This window comes from Martes martes, assembly GCF_963455335.1.
Source record: "Martes martes genome assembly, chromosome: 7".
Lineage (NCBI taxonomy): Eukaryota > Metazoa > Chordata > Mammalia > Carnivora > Mustelidae > Martes > Martes martes.
Window position 1 is genome coordinate 4,221,971 of NC_137894.1, and position 20,701 is coordinate 4,242,671.

The 20,701-nt window shown below is 48.6% G+C and overlaps 1 protein-coding gene across 2 annotated transcripts in view; it reads right to left on the minus strand.

Annotated features, from left to right (window-relative positions):
- Positions 1-20,701, minus strand: part of PDE8A (phosphodiesterase 8A) — a 148,641-nt gene that overhangs the window by 58,484 nt on the left and 69,456 nt on the right. For both annotated transcript variants that reach the window (XM_080807961.1, XM_080807960.1), the window contains exons 2-6: positions 16,999-17,055; positions 14,312-14,502; positions 7,993-8,049; positions 7,115-7,169; positions 1,190-1,278 (exon numbers count right to left, since the gene is read on the minus strand). In XM_080807961.1, the coding sequence (XP_080664087.1) occupies positions 1,190-1,278; positions 7,115-7,169; positions 7,993-8,049; positions 14,312-14,502; positions 16,999-17,055 (449 nt within the window). The remainder of the gene's footprint in view (positions 1-1,189; positions 1,279-7,114; positions 7,170-7,992; positions 8,050-14,311; positions 14,503-16,998; positions 17,056-20,701) is intronic.

Below are 20,701 nucleotides of genomic sequence, written 5' to 3' on the forward strand. Positions count from 1 at the left end.
TTGGGGATGCATGAAGGAGACGCGGTGGTTTCCATCTAGGACCACGGGGGAGGTGATGCTGTGTTCACTGAGCTAAGGGATGCAGGAAGGAAGGTCAGAGGTGACAGTTAGATTTAGGGGTGGAGGAGGGACCACGACTGCAGGTTGGGAAAGGCTGATCACACCCGGAAGGATTCCCTGTGCTGCGTGCCGCTTCTGAGGTCTCAGATCTAACTCACTTCATCCCCCTGGGGGTCACTGCTGCACCCTGAGCCGACCAGATAAGCTCTCGCATCAGCGACTGATGAGGACACGTTCCTCTCAGGCCAGCAGCCTCACTTGCTGTGGGGACGCTGCAGCTGGCCTGCATCCCGAGGGAGGGAGGAGCAGGCCTCGAGGCTGCCATCCATCCACCTCAGCTTCCTGACAAAACCCGGCAACAAAGCTCTTCTGGACACTTTACTAGCCTTGAAACATGTCTGCTCGCCAGAACTTCTCTGCTACCTCAAGCTTCATTTCCTTTGGTCTGTGAAGTACCTCTGCTTCCTGCACGTGGAACCCGGCACTGGTCCCCACTCATCTCCCGCCCTCAAGGCCCGGCCCCCTTCCCTCTGCCCTGGGCACCTACACACCACAGTCATCTCATTCTCCCCTTGGTCCCTGGAAATGTGCAAGAACAGGCCACCCAAGGAAGAAACCCAGAATGACAGAGAGCTGCTGACTTTTTCCTCCTCCTATCAAACTCATATAATTTTACTAATTTTTTGCTTTTCCAATTGTACAAGGAACTAGGTTTCTACTCAATTAACTTAAAAAAAAAAAAAACCTGTTGCTCAGGAGCAAATTACAAAATGCTTATCTGCGGAGAAGAAAATATGTCACCTAGCAAAGATAACTAGTATTGGTAGGTTATTTTTTATTTTTGTAAAAAACTAATCAGATAGTTCAGTATTTATATTTCTAGCCTGCTTTTTCCGTCTACATTTTTTTGGGGCCCCACCGTTAAGTGTGAGGCTCCCATCGCTAACAGGACCACTCGAGGGACGCCCAGGCGGACGCCGAGTCTGCGCGAGGAGAGTCCCCGGGTCGCCGCCCGCTCCCACCTCAGCGGGAGGTCGGTTAGAGCCGGACGAGCCACAGCCCAGACTCCCTGGCGGAGCCGCGCTGGGCGCCGCGGCGCGGGCATCCCAGCCGGCGCGGGACCGATTACCTGAGTTTGAGCTGGGACCGCACCTCTCCGAACTCCAGCTGGAGCAGCTCGTTGTAGCAGGCCATGAGGCTGGGGTTCTCCACATACCTCTGCGAAGAGAAAGGACACGCGGTGGATAAAGCAGTGCGCTCCGCAAGGCCGCACGCCCATCAACAAAAAGACCTCTTCCCAGACTCCTCCAGCGGGTAACGGGAATCTAAAACCTGCATCTTTAGCGATGAACAGGAACTGAGAGAGGAAGCCTGTGGTACCAACTGAGCTCCGAGGAAGGCAGGGCTGACGAGGGCTTTGTTTGAGGTGAGAGGATTTTGGACGTCTCCATGTCGCTATCAGAGCCTAGAACACGTGGAAGGAAGAAATCTACTTAACTCGGGTCCTACTGCCATTAACTGCCCGAGCACACTCCGCGTCCTGTCACAACCGCTCACGCTCACAGGAAGCAAACGCACGCCTGCGCTTCTCTCTGCCCCAGGATTTCACACAGAGAACGCCCACTCGGGCGACACCTTCCTACGCTCACCTCGAACCACGGCTCAACCAAGCCACCGAAGGCTGGTCCTCCACCTCCGAGGCGCTGGCGGACCCATGGCTTTGCCCCGTGGCCCTTACTGCCCTGGACAGTGACGACCCCGTGTAAGAACATTTACATAATGGAAGCATCTACCACACAGCAAATGACACCTTTCGAGAAGCGTGGCCCCATTCCACCAGCAAATTATGTATTCCAAGAAGACATCTTAGAAGTCACTGTGTTCTGTCACATAGTTCCATTCAGGTAGCAGAAATATTTGGGAACAGTTACTCACCCCTATTTCTATGACCAGCTCTTGCTATGACCCCGGCTCAATGCATGGCTGACTCCACCGGTAAGGAGGAGCCTGAGGCCTAGGAGGCAGGCCAGGGCCTCTGCAGGCCACCACCTCCAAGCCAAAGCCAGACCAATCTGGAACACGGGCCCCCCTAAGAGCTCCTGCCTCTGCCACAGGCAAGGTGACTAGTCTCCCATTTAAACAGTGATCAGGAGTCGAGCAGCTAATGATCAGCCCCAGGTTCATGCCTTGTAAACCATATGACCCTAACTGAGGTCCCCACCCTCCTGGGCCGGCTTCCTCACTTGCAGAACAAGACCATCCTGCTCGTAGCCGCCGTGGATGACCACGAGCACCAAGGCCGGCCATGGGCAACAGCTCGAACCGCACAGTGCTGCAGGACCAGAGAGTACAGTGACCGCTGTCTCTGGCAGGCAAGGGGAGGAGGCAAGACCGGCCATGGGCATGGTGGTCCCTAATCCACAGGCCAAAACCTAGCCCTTCTCACTCACAGAAGCCAGAGAGGTGCCGTGGCTCCCAGCTCTCACAGCTGAGAGAGGAGGAGAGCGCTGGACCCACCGTCCGCCCCCGGTCAGCCCCGACTCCACAGAACCCCGGAGAAGGCCGTCCACCCGCACGGGCACCTACTGCTGACTCGCCAGGAATAGGGAGGAGCGTCCTGGGCTTGCGCTTGTACCATTGCCAACAGACGGGGTAGGGACCGGAGCTGCCCGAGGGCCTGGCTGGCCTCACTTGCTCTGCAGGTGAGGTCGTGGGATGTGGAGACATGGGAGTTTATAAATGGCCTCCCAGGCACGCAACCAGACTCCGCACTGGGTGTGAATGCACATACCCAGTCTTCCCAGCCCTTCTCCAACTTCCACATATGTCCCAAAGTTTCCACAAGACACGGAGGGCAGAGAAGGGCACTGGGTCCAGGACGCCTGGCAAACAGGCTGCTGCTCCCGCACCTTCAACAGCAGCTGGCCTCCTCCCCCTCCCCCATCCCACCAGAGGGCCGGCCACGGATCCCTAACAGATCCTAGGGATCCGAGCTGACTCACCCTCGCTTTTCCAGAGCCTTTTTCCACACCCACCTCGCTGGGCCCCACCCAGTGGTTCTCAGCCCCAGGCGCTATGAGAATTACCTACAATCTTACAGACTAACACCAGCGTGCAGGCCTCCCAACACACCCGAAGAGCCTCTCCAGGGAAGCTTTTCCGGGGACTCTCACACACAACCAGTCCTGAGGTGCACCAAGCCTGAACTTTTCAGATGTTAGTCAGCAGATGCCCGACTGAGGAAGCAAGCACGTCTCCATCCATCCTGAAATCCTGAACGACGGCGCGAACCCATAAAAGAACTGACTGCCCCCTTGAAGACCAGAGACCTCACTGCAGGGTTGTCTGTCAGGTCTAGGGCTGAGTCAAGCGTTGGCACCACTGCCTACAAGCCATGGGACTTGGCAGAGTCACCGTGCCCTGTGTCAGCTCAGTATCCCGTTGTTCCGTGAAGGTACGGGACCCTGCTTAAAGCAAGATTCATCTTCACTTGTGGTCCCCGAGGACTGGCCATCCACTTGAATTCCTCACCCACCTAACGGGGAGCCTGCTGCTGTCTCGCCTGCCAGGTCACGTACCTCTACAATGACTACTTTCAAGCTTCTGTGCTTGGAGACTTGTACCCGAGACGGCCCTAGCAAAGGCTTCAGGGGACCCCTTGACCAAGTGTGAGGGTGAGATGGGGGAGAATGTGTGCATCGGCCGCTCTGTCATTTTCAAGTTAGCTTCATGACAGCTCGATTACACTAAGAAAATAGAGGAACGGAAGTGTGCTAGCCCTCCTCCCAGGACGCTCTCTCCAGTCCACACAGCTCTGCCAGGGCGCTGCCTTGTGGGAAATTTCAAACACACGCATTCCCAACACGCATCTATGCCCTTTCAAAGAGACTTCATACAAATATAAAGCTTCAGGACTTCTGGGGGCCGTCAGTAAGCAAAGACTCCAAGGCAGGTCACATCATCTATCCCCAAGTTTCACTAGAAAGTGGAAGCTTCAGAGGTCCTTGCTATAGACAGACAGACAGACAGACAGATAAATAAAGCCAGTTCTGAAGCCCAAGAGTAGTAACATAAAGATCTGCAGAGTTAGCTGGGCCAGTTTCTGTCCTTGTGTGAGTGCTCTGCCCAGCAGGCTGGAGTGCGGCACGATCTGGGATCCACTAGTGAGAGGCGTCCACAGCTCTCCATCCCGGAGTCTGTACTTAGAGAACACTCACCTTCCCGCTGGCTGCCCTGGGTTTTTCTCAGACAACTTAGTATGGATTCCTGGAGGTGAGGCGATGCGCGGAGGTGCTGAGATGGGTGTATGTTTTGGGGGTTGCCAAAAAAGGGGGAACCATCAAACTAATAATAATCTAATGTGTGCTTTTTATATAAAATTGTGTGTGTATACAATAAAATCTTAAGTTCCATATTACTGGATGTTAGTATTGGAATCTGTGTTCTTTTTTGTCTGCATTTACTTGCTACCTTTGTTCATTTGTTACAAAGCTTTTATCATTTTGTCTTAGAAATGTCATATAACTATACTTAATAAACCAGTCCGGCAGCATATCTTAAAAAAAAAAAAAAAGGGAGAAATTAGTCTGTTCACATACATTTGATTTTACTCCTTCTGTCTTACTGTGTCTTCATGACTGGTTTCACACTGTTGCTTCCTTCTCCTTGTGTCAGCCAGTCTGACCAAGTTGCTGTAAAGTTCTTACTTCCTCTCGTGAATTTGGAAGGTTTGTTAAACGTTTCTATCAATGGTTACCTTCCTTCTCGCTGATCTCAAAGGATGACACAGATTTCTTTACTACTATTTGAAAACAAGATGCCAATCACCCCCAGAATCGACTATCTCCCAGAGAACAAATGTCCTAGTCTGTGCATTTCCCAGAAGAAAACTTCGGAATACTTTCACCACCCGCTCCCCCAACCCGTGTTGGCTAGACAAAGCCCTGAGAACGCTTTTACCTCCATCTCCTCCCCACAAACCTTGAAAATGCCTACATTTTTGCTAAGATAGTCTAGAATTTAGAGACTGACCTACTGTTCAAATTTTTCTTTTGGCACATCCCCTCTGCTGGAAGAGTATTAAACCTTCCAGTCTGTGTTTTTCCTTTTGCGTCTAACATGACACCTAGACAGTTACAGATCATATTCTGCTTACATTTCATACGTTCTCTAACCACAAATAAAGGTCTACGGCAGATAGTTCACGCACACGCACACCTGTGTGTGCGCATGCGCAGGGGGAGGAGGGAGAGCTGCAGAGACGGGGACGTGGGAGGTGGGCACGGAGGTTCACTGCTCCCCACTTCCCTCCACTTCATCCCTCCTCTGTCCTCTTCAAGTTTCTGTTCGAGTTCATCTGTGGTAGCAGTGGAGTCCTTTCTCAATCCTTTGCCTCCGACAGGGCACTTGGGGAAACAGGACTCTGAATTTTATGCCCTGTGAGGCGAACAAGGATTCGGCTAGGCATCCTTCTCCTGCTGTTAGCTCTAATCAGATGAGACATTACTATGACTGTTTTATACAGTAAATAGGTGCCTATGTTTACCCCCATAGTCAGCATTTTCTGGCTTCATTCCTTCTTGCACTTCAAGACTTCCGCTTGGGAATCACCTCCTTCTGCTTGAAGCGGACCCCGTACAAACTCTCCCCATTTCCACAGGGCTGACAGTGTGTCGGCCTCTTCGTAGAAAGCCCTCTGCTGGGGTTACCGCTCCAGGTAGCAGCAATTTCATCACATTGGAAGTAACATCCCACTATCTTCTATTTTCCTTTTATCACTGCTGAGAAGCTGGCTGTTAAGTCATCATTCTTCTGAAGGTCTTTTTTTTCTGGTGAGATTTTCACTATGATGGGTCTTCTTTTTATTTACTCTTCTTTGGATTTGTTGGAATTTCTGCATCTGTGGACTACAGTCTTTCATCAGTTCTAGAAAATTATCCTCAAATATCGCCTCTGCCCCATTCTCTCTCCTGTCCTCCTGGAACTCCAGTTACGTATATGCTAAACCATCCACTCTATTCTCCACACTTCTTAACCTCCCTAACTTACCTTCTATTATCGAATCTCTGTGCTACATGCTGGATAATTTCTTCAGACCCACTACGTTTTAAATTTTTCAGTTACAATGTGTTCATTTCTCAAAATTCAATTATGTTCTGCTTAGAATGTGCTGTGTCACTTTTTATAGTTCTCCTATTTCTTGCAGACATTTGCAAGCATGTCTTTTATCCTGTACATATAATAAGCATAATTCCTTGATGATTTGAGTCTGATAATTCTGGTGTGTATGGGCCGTGAAGGTCTGTTTCTTCTGTCTTTCCCCGCTAGCTCTCACTCGCAATGCCTCATCGCCTGTGGACTGGTCCGCTTCTGTGGAATGCGGCCAGCTGCCTTCAAGCAATTACTTGCAGAGATTCTCTGAGGCCAGAGATGACGGTGTCTTGCTCTAGAGAGATCTGCATTTGCTTCTGCTGGTACCCAGGAATATGACCTACCACCTAGTTCCACTTTAATCTTAATTTGTGGCTTGGGGTGTCTGGACTACCTCCCACATATAAATTTGGTCACAAATGTGTCCCAGGATCAGCCTTACATTAGTTCTCTCCATCATGATTCCCAAGGCTCACTGGCAACTGACCAAAGTCTTTAGAAGCCTTCTGGCTTAGGGAAACCCAACAGATGAGCGCTGAGAGTGGAGGGGTCGTGTGTGGGCTGCCTCATTTCCAGAATCCTTGAACTGCCTTTCAAGTTGCTCCCATACATGTCAGCGTTGTAACAACACATCGTATGGCATAACTCTGAGTCAGTATGCCATTACAGGAGATTTTATGATGTTTAGACGACTTTAGCAGGCGTAAGTTTGAGAGCACAGAAACGTAAAGTGTTGTAGATTATTAAGATTACCAAGTTCTAAAGTTAAACCAAACTGTAACAGCACAAGGATAGCAAACTTTTTTCTTCAAATGAATTAAAAACTTTTGCTGGCTCTCAACGGAGATAAAATTTAATTTCTCATGCTAAATTATACTCGCATAACAAGGAAGTGGGTACATACCCTCGTAAAGCCAGCAGCAATGAGGGGCATCACAGATGACTCTTCTCTATCCGTCCTTCAGAAGAACACAGGAAAGGGTTAGAGACCATTTTTATCAATTACAGCTCACCTCTTTATTCACTAATTTACATAATACTAGGACTGTCATATGTTAAATACTTTTCAATGAAATTAGATTAATATACCAATCAGAAGTATAAAATTGAAAATAGTTTTCTGTTTTAGTTGTGTATGTCGCTTTCTGGCAACGCTTGAATTACAGAGACTCTGCACTAATGGCCAGGATACAGAAGTAACCACACATCTACTTGATATGTAAGAATTTTAATTCAAATTCTTCCCCATTTTCTTCTACTTCAAGTTTCTTTTAAAAAAAAGAATCTCTTCTTCCCTAAATGCTCTGGAAAAAAGTTTAAAGGACAAAGAATCCTTTCTTCTATCTACAAAAGTATATAAGCTAAATAACATGTATTTGAATACTGCCCTTCTCCTAACCTATTTCTATTCTTCCTTACCTCCAATTTCAGGATAAAATAAGACTTCCCCCGTTTACATATGAGTCAAAACTTCATAGGTACTTGGGAGTCAGAAAGCCCTTGGGAGGTGTCCCTGGATAAAATTCATACTTTTAGGAATGGGAAGTCTCTCGTAGTTTGCCTATTTCTAAAGTGAACAGCAGTCCAGAATCAAAAAGCTCACTCAAGAGCAGAAACTCCCATCAGGGAGTTAACTGGTGAAGTGGAAGAAAATAAGAAAGAAGACAATGCCACTGAAAAGAGTCACACCTGTCACAGACCACGGGCTAAGCTTAGGCCCCTGCTAAGGGCCAGCATGACACAGATACCTGAACTTCAACCTCAAAAAAAATGAGAGCTTACCTGCGTACTACACCAATAATAATTGTGTTTTCAGAGAGTTTTGATGATCTAATAGACCTTTAAAGAAAACAAATTTTAAAATAAATGTAAAGCAATTCTTAAAAAAAAAAATACACTGAATCTCAGTAGAACGATTAAAGTTGGGGAGCAGTAGAAGAGGGAGCAAGTCACACTCTAGCTTTACCTTCTTGGCTATCTGATCTTCCTCCCTCTAGGGCACCAGCCCCACTCAGCAGACAAGTCACCCTAAGGGGCCTGCTCCTCATTCTGGCCTTTGCTAATCCAAGCGGCCCCAGGGGGAGAACGCTCCCTGCTAGGGCTTCCGTGACTGGGGTTATCGGTCTCTCCCTGCCAAAGGGAGATGCGAGTACATGTGTGTTACCGCAAGCTGATGGCCGCGGTTACAGTGGGGACAAAGCCCAAAGGTCAGCACCCTAAGCAGTACAAACAAAGAGCTCCTAGGTAGGCAAAAGCAGTAGCAACAGAAATTCAAAACTAGGAAATGCAAGATGTTCCAATCCATCAGAAAGCAGAGAATCGCCACCTGACGGAAAGAGGAAGAATGGAGGACTGGGGAGGAGACACGGGGGTCGCTGCCCCCACTAAAATCACCCGTGGAGTACGAGGCTCCCCATAGAGTGCATTCACCCCTTCTGGAGAAGCCACTTCCCAGGAACAAAAACGCAGCCGATCAGACGGGCAGAAATCAACGTGACCCGGGAGAGGAGGAGGGGGAGGAGCAACGGGTCCACTGGGGATGGACAAGAGCTCATCCTACCTTTTTTTTTTTTTTTTTTGGTTGAAGGTTGCCTCTCTAGTGCTTAGGACAGTGCACACATGAGGTACTCCATAAACACTGCTTGGGTTATAGAACAGTGAACAGGACAGATGCTGCCCGTATTCAGAGTGTTTGATTTAGACCAGAATCAGCAAATCCTTTCTTGAAGGGCCAGACAGTAAATAATCTGGATGTGTAGACCATAAGGTCTCTACTGCAACTACCCACTTTGCCCTCTCACCCTACATTCTGAGGGGAGGAAGGCAGGCGGACACTGGAGCGGATTCGGAGCCACGCCACAGGAAGAGGGAAGGTAGCCCTGGGCTGAAAGGAAGACACTCACACGGGCGACCGTCCCCAGCCACGTCAGAAGCGTGCTGGCCTCCTAGACAAGCGTCCGGGATGGGACAGAGAACAGCCAAGACTGACTGCATGACCTCTGTTCTGTTAGTTCAAGAACCAGAACCACTCCTGAGTCACAGAACACAGAAAACCATCTGCGTGATTCTTTCCCAATTCTCCCAAGGATGCTACAGAATGTAGCCTTTCCAGACCCATCTGAGGATGTTAACTCAGCACACACGATGGATACCTCCATTTGGCAAACTTTTTCTGTAAAGGGCCGGATGGCAAGTGTTCCAGGCTTCGTGGGCCGGGCCGACTGTCACAACCACTCCACTCTGCCACTGTCACGTGAAAGCAGTCACAGTGGATGCCTAAACGAGCGGCGTGGCCATGTCCCCCAGCACAGCCCTGCCTCACGGCATGGGGGCTTCATGTTCTCAAGGCTGAGTCTAATGACAGACACAGACTGGATGGGGGGTACAGAAGTCGCTCAGGGATGTACACGCAGCTCTAGAGACGAGCCAGTCGGCTCTCGTGGGCCGCGCGGCTCACACCTCTCTCTCCGTGTTTCTGCTTTTCCCAGTGTCCAGTCCACTCAGCTCCCGTCTGCCTGTCGATGCCAGAGGAAGCCAACCTCCAGGGTGCCACATGGCTACTGAATTGGAAGACCCCTGGACGGGTCACTGCGGGTCTGCCGACAAGGTGCCAGTCCCCGGTTGCACCAGGGTCTCCCTGCCTGGAGAAGAGCCGTGCTCACCTTCTGGGAGCAGACCCAAGGAAGTGCTGTCCAAGCGTGGAAGTTGGCTGGCACAGTGGACACTCACACAGACAAGGCCAGCTCACTTCTCAAAACTGTGGGCTGCTACTGAGCCCAGCACAAATCCTACCCAGGGAGAGACGGGCACCCACGAATGGTATTTCTGTGACTTCTGAGGGCACGTACTTATTCTTGTGTTCATACTTCCATCGTATCACCAAGATTTCAAGAAAGAAAAGGCGAATTTAAGTATGCAGTCAGCTATCTCAAATCAGCTTTCCTCTTTTTAGAAGAAAAACAGAGACCTGAGTGGTATAAATAGCAAGTAGGTAACTGTGCAGATCCACTCACGAGGTCGTTCTGGATGACTTGCTCAGGACACAGGAAGGAGGGTGGGCACTGGGCTAAGGACAAAGGAGAAAGGAAGGCCACGTTTACCCGGAAGCAAAGGTGATACCTGCAAAGGAGGCCAACACTGTATGAAATGGCAGAGGTACCCCTGACTTTTTCTGGTCCGTAAGGAGGAAGAACAGACTAGAAAATGGAAATGTAAGGAAACTGGGTTGGGATAAACAAACAAACAAACGAAAAAACACAACCCTTTACTTTAGGATTCAGGAAAATGAAGAAAGAAATTACTTAGCGTCATCAAAATTGTACACCCAGATGTTAGAAAGGCAAGATCCGAGAAGTCAGAGAAGAGAGAAGGCGTGAATCTCTAGCACAAGATTCTGAGAGACTATGTGAGCGTGCTGGGAAGCACTAGGACTTGACGGGATAATGCATAGGAGAAAACTCCAAACAACAGCTTAGGCAAGACTGTTCTCCCACGGAGAAGATGCGCGGAGGCGGCTGGAGGCGGTGGCAGCAGCAGCACCGGGAGCCGGGCTCGTGCCAGGTTTCCTGACTCTTGCCTCCACATGGTTTCTTCCTCGTGGTCTGAGACAGGGGCTACGCTCGAGCCGTGACACCCATATTCTAGAAGCAGGATACTTTCCTGAAGATGCACAGGACATTCCCACTGGCCAGCTGCAAGAACAGCTGGGGAACGCGTGCATTTTCTAGGTGGCCAGAGGCCCCGCTAAACACTAGAAACTCTGTTACTAGGAAAGAGTAGACGTGGGCATGCGGGGCAACCACCCTTCTCCAGACACAGTGGCAACTACAGACACATCTGATGACGGTCTCAGCACAAGCCCGGAGGAAAGGCCGGGGCACAGAGGCGGACTGCGAGAGCCTGGCAAAGCCCTTCGGTGAGTTAACTTTTACAACAACTCCGTTACTCGCACATCGCCGCTGCTCCCTTCACCAAGGGGAGTGAGTTTGAGATGGGAAAGACTGGAATTTACCATCATGAAAAGGAGCCGTGGACCGAGGTGAACCCAGAGACGGTCCCAGGCATCCAGCACCTGAGCGGAGTCCCGTTCCCGCATGCGGCCCACACCTGCTCGGCAGGTGCCCTCGGGCTCCCGCGCAGGCTGCTCTCCCGTCCTCCCTTTCACGGCAGAGCCCTGCTCCTGGCGCACGAAGGAACATCTCTCCATCTCTTCCCGCGTCCCCTAGGCACAGGCTTCTGCGAGGTTCTTCAGTTTCTTGTGGTGAATCATTTTCTCAGTCTCCAAAGCTATTCTTTCCCCTCCGTTATCTGGTGGCTCTTCACAGGCCTTTATCCCCTCATTCACCCGTGAAAGGAGGCGGGATCAAGCCCGTCGGGAGCCTGCTGCGGAGAGGGTCACAGAAGCCTCCCTTGCTCGCCTCTGCTGGGCCCTTGGCGGCCCTCCTACCCCCGGGGCTGGGCCTGCGGATCAGGGCAGCAGAGGCGAGCCCCTGCTCAGAGAGGCGGCCCGGGGCAGGCAGAGGCGAGCTGCACAGCCCTCCGGCCAGCTCTCTCCCGCTCCCCACCCGCTCCCAAGAAGCGGGGTGCTCTGCTGCCCGAAGCCACAACACGCCAAGGGTTGTTCGCGTGCTCCTTAGGCTCTGGCCCCTCCTCACAACGTGGCAGAAAAACCCAGGTCTCTGCCTCCGCTCTAGGTCTTGGGGTCCCAGCGGATGTGGAGAGTGAGGACCAGAGAGGCAGCAGGGACCGGGGCGGGGGGGGGGGTGCTGCGGGCAGGGCTCGGGGGCTCAGCAGAGGCGTCAGTTTCTCTGGCCGCACAGCTCGGGCATCCCGGGCTTAGCACGACCGTGACAGTGACGCGGAGCATCTTCCCATCTCCTTCCCGTGGGTCCGGCTGGTCCTTCAGCTTCAGGACTCAAGCGTGCGGAGGGTGGCTCGGCCTCCGGGGTACGAGAGCGGAGAGCCGCAGTGGGAATCCCGGCCGCCCCCTGCTCTCCCAGCTCCGGAGGTAGCTAGCAGCCCACCGCTGGCTTCCGAGCCGCTGCGGCCAGCTCTCGTCTGTCAGCTTCCCGGGTCTCTTGACAGGAAGCGCCTGTAACCAGGCACAAGACGGCCTCCAACAGCCTCACAACCGCCTCGGCTCCTCTGCGCTCCAGCTGGCAGCCGCGGACCCTCCGCCTGCTCCCGACGCGCCCCTGCACAGGCCACATCAGAGTCCCAGCCGTCTACAGGCCGATGTGCAAGCCTGTGGCTCAGCACCTAAGGCCCTCCTGACGGGGCTCCTGTCTGCTCCAGGCCCGTCCTAGCCCGCCCAGCCCTGCAGCCATCCATACTGAGCCGAGAAGCCCGTATAGCTGGCCGGTCCTACACATGCTCCTCCCTGCGCCTGGAAGGTTTTTCCCACCTCTCTTTCTTTGAAAACTCCTCCCCATCCTTTACGACTCAGGCTGAACGTCCTGCGTGGCTCTCCCTGACACAGGCCCCTGCAGCTCTTCGCATGTGCTCCTCGTGGGCACTTAGAGCCTGTGCTGAGACACTCATTTGCCAACTAGAACAGTAGCTCTCCGGAGGCAAGAACCACGTCTTACTTGCCTGTGGAGCTCTAGTACCAAAGACAGTACCCAGAACCAAGACGACTTGCAAAGTACCTTAACCGGTGAATTTGGAAATGTCACAAACACAGAATATTTGGCCTTTAGCAAGGCAGCTGATAAGGAGTGTAAGGAGTTCCAAATGTCCCCAGTAGAGAGATACAGATGAATGCTAGTTGTTTAGGTAAGTCAGCAACTGATGAAAAACCCTTCACGGGTGGTGTTGATTAGGTATCCCAAAAGGAAGAGGAAGGAAAGGACAGAGCTCTGCCAGGGTAAGACCTCATGAGCTGTATAAATCAGCAGAGGGACAGGTTCAGGAGGGAGAGCCGGGAATAACTCGTTGAAGGAAACGTCCACAGTGGGCAGGTTCCCTTAAAGGGATGACCTTTAAACCAGGCATGGCCAGAGTCAAGATGAAAGTAACTTAGGAAATTAAATTAGGGCCTACTCTTGCCTCTAGAAAACTCACTAACTACAGCATAAGGACCACCCCCGCCCCCGCCCCAGCCACAACAGACACACACCCTCAGCCACAAGGTGGAGGTGATATGGTAGAACACAGCTAGCAAGAAAAACCGGAGCTTCTTGGCCGGGACCTGACATAGCCCTCGGGAAAGCAGCATGCTCGGGGGCCGCATCTGTCATCATTCGCTCCCTGCACAGCACAGGGAAGACGGCCATTCTGCTTACTCTTCACCGGTCCATTCAAACCTGGCTGAGACTTTCGGTTCTGGAGCGGCACTTATGAGGGCTACCGCCTGGAAGGGACCACGCGAGGCTGGAATACGAAAGCGCGCCGGGAGGAGCACACATATGCTGCCTCCGGGACAGGCCATTCCTGCCCTCAAAGGCTGGAAATCTGGGAAAGGGGATTAAGTTGGACTCAGCAAGAAAGAACTTCTGCTGCTCAGAGCTTCCCCTTGGGAACCCCACCCCAACAGAGGCGGGATGCCGGGGGCGGGAACTTAGTAGAGGACTGCACACATGACAGTCTATGCTTCTCTGAAACCTCCTATGAAGCAACCCAGCTCACACACTCTGATATTCTGCAAGTGCTATAAACAAGGCACATTTGCCTACCATTAGAAGACAATTTTCAATTTTTTATAACTTTAAAAACATCTGGAACATTTCATCAGCTCCTGTTGCCATCATCTGCGGGTGATGGTTGTAGTTAGTCACAGGCTGAGTTTCATTTTAACACTTAATGGTTTTTATTTTTATATATATATGTGTGTGTGTGTGTGTGTGTGTGTGTGTGTGTGTGTGTGTGTGTGTGTGTGTGTATATATATATATATATACACATATATATATATATTAAACTGTTTTAAGTAAAACAAAACAGAGGAAGGCCAGTCCTAGAAATAATGATGTCCTTATGTCTTACTTATTTTTTGCGCACAGAAGGCACCTTAGAAGACAGTGAATTTTACTTGGTGTATTTCTGGGCCGTTCTTACTGTCACACATGCCCATGGGGCTACTCGGGCCCGCGTCCCAGACTCACCTGCACAGCGCCTCTGCGTCCAGCTGCCGGGGGTTTCTGTGGTCGATGATGATGATGTCATGATGTTTGTCCAGGAAACAGGCAAGAACAGCCTGAGCCTCCCTGGTCACTGTGCACTTAAACCCTGCTTTTTCACATGCCCTGCAGAATCCATTACACTGGTTATCTTCTTTGGTAAACACTAAAAGTACCTGAATCAAAAAAGAACGAGCACTTTTTAAGAAAAAAAAAAAAAAAAGTCATTGTTAGAATGGTCATTTCTTAACCTGCCACAGAAAACTCCGAAGTGTTTTCAAGGCAAGTACACAGATGTGAACACAACAATCTGTTGACAGAAATCCTCCTACACACAACTCACAGACATTACCACTCAGCTCCCCCAAATTAGTGCTATTTTATCTGCTCTTGTCTGGATGTCCAAGTGCATGGGTCATATTCTTTTGCTAATAAGCCCACTGGCGAACTCAACAGAAGCTTAAGCATTTTATCTTGAAACTATTTCAACTACACCCAAATACTTATTTTAGTTAATAGTAAGTTAACTAGACAAGTTCCTTGGATGGCAAAAACTGAAACTATTTTAGTCAAACTTTTAGAATACTTAAAACTTTTTTAACAAAAATATTTCATTTATTTGAGAGAGAGAGTGGGAGCCCGAGTGGGGGTCAGAGGCAGGGGGGAGATGGAGAAGCAGACTCCCCACCAAGCAGAGAGCCCGACATGAGGCTCGATCCTAGGACCCTGAGATATGACCTGAGCCAAAGGCAGAGTCTTAACCCCCTGAGCCATCCAGGTGCCCCAAATAGTTAAAACTTTAAATAATGTATTTAAATGTTTTGACTCAAGATTTTATGTAATTCCTCCAACTTAAAAAAAATTACTTTGATGACAAGGTATTTCAAGTAGACCCAAATATAATACCTCATAACTGGCCAGGCAATCCCTCAACCTCCCTTCCCTCTGGAAACCACCAGATTGTTCCAAGTCTGCTTCTGCTTTTTGTTGTTGGTGATGGTGGGATTACCATTTTAAATTCCACATATAAGTTAAATCATAAGATACTTGTCTTAAGGCAAGGTATTAAAAGTAAACTTCCGGGGCGCCTGGGTGGCTCAGTGGGTTAAAGCCTCTGCCTTCGGCTCAGGTCATGATCCCAGGGTCCTGGGATCGAGTCCCGCATCGGGCTCTCTGCTCGGCAGGGAGCCTGCTTCCCCCTCCTCTCTCTGCCTGCCTCTCTGCCTACTTGTGATCTGTCTCTCTGTCAAATAAATAAATAAAATCTTTTTAAAAAAAAATAAATAAATAAAAGTAAACTTCCAGGGGTGCCTAGGTGGCTCAGTCAGTTAAGCGCCTGACTCTTGATTTTGGCCCAGGTCAGGATCTCAGGGTTGTGAGATCGAGCCCCACGTCAGGCTCCAGGCCCAGCGCTGGGCCTGGAGCCTGCTTAAGATTCTCTCTCTCCCTCTCCCCACAACCCCTTTACCTCTGCTCTTAAATAAATAAATAAATAAATACGGTAAGCTTCCAGTCATAAAATATATATGACCTGGAGATACAATGCATGGCAGGGGGATTACAGTTAACAGTATAGAACATTATATGGTGTCACATCGTAGCCAGAGTTATAGTGCTGGTCACTTCCTAATGTATATAAATGTTCAATGACTGTTGTACACCTGAAACCGATATAATGTTAGCGGTCAACTTCATTTCAATAAAAATCAATTAATAAAGTTCTGATCGGTAGCAAATGACAAAATAAAGAAAACCGTCAGTTAAGTGACACAGGCACAGCACCAGGCCCAAGGGGTGGCGCCTGTGCCTCTGCCCAGGATGACGGCTTGCTGTCCCCTTGCGTGGCCTGGATCAGGTGAGGCCTGCATCTGCCATGTTTCCCCTCCACAGCCAGGCACCCCCCACCGCCGCCCCCCACTCCCCACCCCCCGCCACGCCGTCCAGGTCTAGGTCAGAAGCGCACTGTTCCTTGTGTCCCTTCAGACCTGGATGGACTCATGAGGACAACGGTGGTAAGGTGGAGGTGGGCAGCCTGTGAGAAGGACGGCAACGCTGCCGGAGACCCTGTCCCCGAAGGCTCAGCTCCTCCTGAGTTTACCCAAGTGCACGTCCACCACAAATGCCAAGAATTAAGAGAGCACAGCTCTGCCCCATCCTAACAGTAAACACGGCTTGTGTGCAGGAAGCATCAAATAACACTGGAGCTCAATTTCAACAGCTTATGTTGTCTAATATTCTGGATCTGCTCATTTAAATATTTTCTGATAGAGCTGATTCAGCAACACAGGAAAGACCATGCTTTTGCTTTTTTGTCCTGGAAAATTTCAAACCTACAGAAAAGCTGTGAGTGTACCGAACGCTAGTGGACCCTTCTTTCTTCATCAACTGTTAAGATTTTGCCCCCTTTTCTCTCCCCACCCCCCCAACAATTATGCACATTCTCTTCTTTATTGCTGAACCTTTCAAAGTAAGGTGCACACGTGTGTGTCCAAGAAAAATACATTCTCTTGTTTAACTAGAGTATTATTATCAGCTTCAGGAATTTAATGTTGATCCACTACTATTAACTAGAATAGAAAACTGTTTTCACTGTTAGGCCCTCTCCCTCCCCCTCTTTAAAGAAAATCAACATGTAAAAATTACAGCACGGTTTAGTATTGGTTTATCATTACCTGGAGCTGATCTGGATGAAATCTCATTGGGCCGAACTGCACGTCAGCTACTGCTACCTGTAAGAAAAAGGTGTGCTCAAAAAAGAATTTTTTTTTTAAAGATAAGATCACTCTAAAATTTCTCTCTAATCAGTGCCACAGATGAAAGTGAGATTTTTACTCCGGAGAAAAATTACGTAAATTAAATCGTTAATACACAGAATCCCAGGGATCTCCTTCTAACCCTCAGGGAAGATGCAGAGCAGGGAGGGAGACGTGGAATGAGCCTGACCTGGCTCTGCTTTTCCTCGCGGGGTGTGACCTTAAGCGAACTACTCAGCCTTCCTCGGTCTTCAGTTTCTCATTTGTCACAAAGATCAAATGAGTTTACAATACAAAGGGCCCCCGAAAATTAGACACTGAATGAACATTGATTGCTTCTATCTTTCTCCTGATGGACAATGAAATCTTACATCAAGAATGGCACATACAGGGGCGCCTGGGTGGCTCAGTGGGTTGAAGCCTCTGCCTTCAGCTCAGGTCATGATCTCAGGGTCCTGGGATCGAGCCCCGCATTGGGCTCTCTGTTTGGCAGGAAGCCTGCTCCCACCCCCCACCCCCCGCCTGCCGCTCTGCCTACTTGTAATCTCTGTCTGTCAAATAAATAAATAAATAAATCTTTAAAGAAAAAAACCATGGCACATACATAATGAAATTCAGAAGTTAGAATCATGCGACATCAGAGCCAAGGAAGCCCCACTGAGAGTGTTAACAGTTTCATTTTACAGACCAGCACAGTATTTATCAATAATTGTTTATCTATTTGAGAACTTAGCACTAAATGACACCGGTAAATGCAATACCATAATCAAATCATAACACCAACGGAGGGGCTTAGTGTTATACTGGGCACTAGACTAACTGCTGAACATATGTTACCTTGTTCAATCTTGACAGCAACACAGTGAGGTTTACAGTTGGAGAACTGAGGTTCCAAGCACCTTGTTTAAGGCCACAGAGTCAGCAAGTGGTAGCTGGGATTTCACTGCAAACTCAGGACCACCAGAAGGTTTGGGCAGTCTGTGCGCTACATAGGGAGCCCAGGGGAGGAAGAATATGGGGCTGAAATATAGCCCTGAATGATGGATGCTGGCACTGAGTTGATCCCAGAGGAGCAGACACATTTCTGCAATTTTCCCAGAAACACTGTTAAGTACTAAAGGGATCCCCAGGCCTCTGGGTGGTGGTATGATTCCATGGCCAAAAAAAAAAAAAAAAAAAAACTGCAGCGGAAAACCTAGATCTATAAGCTTTCCCACAAGATATTTCCTACCTGACAGCCCACCTCCCACGTCTCCCCTCAAGCAGCGATCTACCCCACAGTAAACACACGGAACAAAGCCTGCTCGGGATGGGGGAAGTCTGCGTTTATTTCTCACTGCTGGAAGTTGCTGTCTACCAACCACGGGACACCAGTTCAGTTTCTGATCTTCTTTGTGACAATTTCATCTCCTGGAAGGCGCAAGAAGGGCCCGGGCCACTACTATTCCAGACCTAAGACTGAGGAGGACGCTGTACAGGGCGGGAGGCTGGGAGGACAGACCTCCCCCCCCACCATCTAACCTCCCGCACTGTGGAGCTGCAGGCCGGCCGCAGCGAGGCCAAGGCCAGGAGGGTCTTCAAAGAGAGGTCTGGTCTACGCAATCATTCGCTCACGGTGCACTCAGAAGGAAAGCGAGAGGCACTGTGAGAGACCAATCTGAACAAAGAGTTTTCTGTCGGTTTTTACAAACAAAGTTTAAAGGAACGAATGGAAGTACAAGGACGGATACAGACCCACTGCTTGGAGAATGCGGTGACCTACTCAGGAGAAAGGAGAGGGGAAGAAAATGACAGGAGAAGAAAGAGAAGGAAAATCATTTCGCTAATTTTCTATAGCAGGGGGGACAGTTTCGTAGGAGAAAGCAGAAGACTGGGGAGCGGGAAGCCCAAGAGAAGGCAGCAGCCAGCCAGCGCTGGGGTCCCTTCCGTGAGCACAGAGCGGCAGCCTCTGACAGAGGACTCTTAGGTGACTGGCTCTGAAGGGCCAAGTAGATAAAAAGGACTCAAAGGAGCAAAAAATGCTTTTGAATAGTATAAAAACACTTGATACACTAGGTCACAGAGAAAACCTTAAAACACTTTGCTGAAAGTAAAAATGGTACCATTTTTATTTTTCAACCATAATGCCATTAAACCAAAAATTAAAAACATGAACTTAAGCAAAATCAACAAACACCACTGCCCTGAAAAATTTTTAAATACTAACTTGCAGTTGCCTGGTCAGAGAGGGAAATGCAAATTATACCTACAGATTATCTGGAAAATAGTAAAAATGAAAATATCATGTAACAAAACTTACGGTATACTGCTAAATTTTACTCAGAGACAAGATTCACAGCCTTAAATCCTTTTGTCACCAAACAAGAATGAGGTACATTTACCAAGCTTTCAAGTCACTAAGTTTGAGAAAGTCAACAGCACAAACTTAAGGAAACGGGGGGTGGGGGGGAGTAATAATTTAAGAATTTATTTTTAAATAAAATTTAAAATGATTTAAAAATAACTAGGATGTTTGTAGAATATATACGTGTGCATACACACACACACGTTATATATAGTGTTGATTATAAACTGAGGGACAAGATAAAAGTATGAATGGTTCAGGGCAAAGCCTTATCGCTCCCAGGAACACAACTCTGAGCACACGGTCCACACCAAAAGTGGGTGAAATAATTTTCACAGACAAAGGAAAATATAACTTTATGATCTCAACTTAGAAAAATAACTCACTACTACATTCATTTTAAGAAATAAAAGAAGTTATAGATTTTTTTAAAATTATTAATTTTGCCTCAGTATAATTTTAACAATATCATTTTAAAACATTAATGTTTCAACAATTCTATTTACCACTGAACACTTACTTTATTTACTTAACTAGATTGCATTTGAACCTCACATCCTGTCTACGGGGTACATCCGGCTCTCAGGACCTCTGTCGAGCAGTGTCCCAGCAGAGCCGGACAACTACTTACCACTGCCCCCCCAAAATAACCACCACCAGGAAATCTGATGACATTACTCAGTGAGCGGACGTCAGCAGTGGGCCCTCAAAGAGTAAACAACTTCCCAAGTGCTCTGGAAAAGGGGATCAGAACTATAGAATTCTTGCATTCTTCCTTTCTTTGTGTATGAAAATCAGAATCAAACTGACCTAATGCTTCAAGGTCATGGTCCTTTTAGTAACTGGTTGTGCGCATTAATATTTAAAAGAGGATAGTCCTCCTTAAGTGAATTTTATTATCAGAGCTTTGATGTAATCTTTCAGCTTCAAAGGCAATTGCTATCTTTGGACAACACAGAAACAACACTATGTTCATGGATATTGGTAATTATACAAGTTGTTGAGTTTAGTCTTCTGGATTTTTAGATATGTATTTATTAATACTTATTGTTAAAGAGAGATTGTAAAAAGTCTTTCTGTATTTTAGTAAAGTAATATTTGTAAATATGGCTAACAGAAACATGAAATGAATTACTACTGAAACTTTGACAAACCATGTATCAGATCTCTTTTGTTTGCCTAACTGACCTAACATTTAGAAGTGACACTAGAAGTAACCAGGGTTATGAATCTGGATCCTGGGTTGGGGTAGGAGAGAAAAGAGATACAGAATGAGAA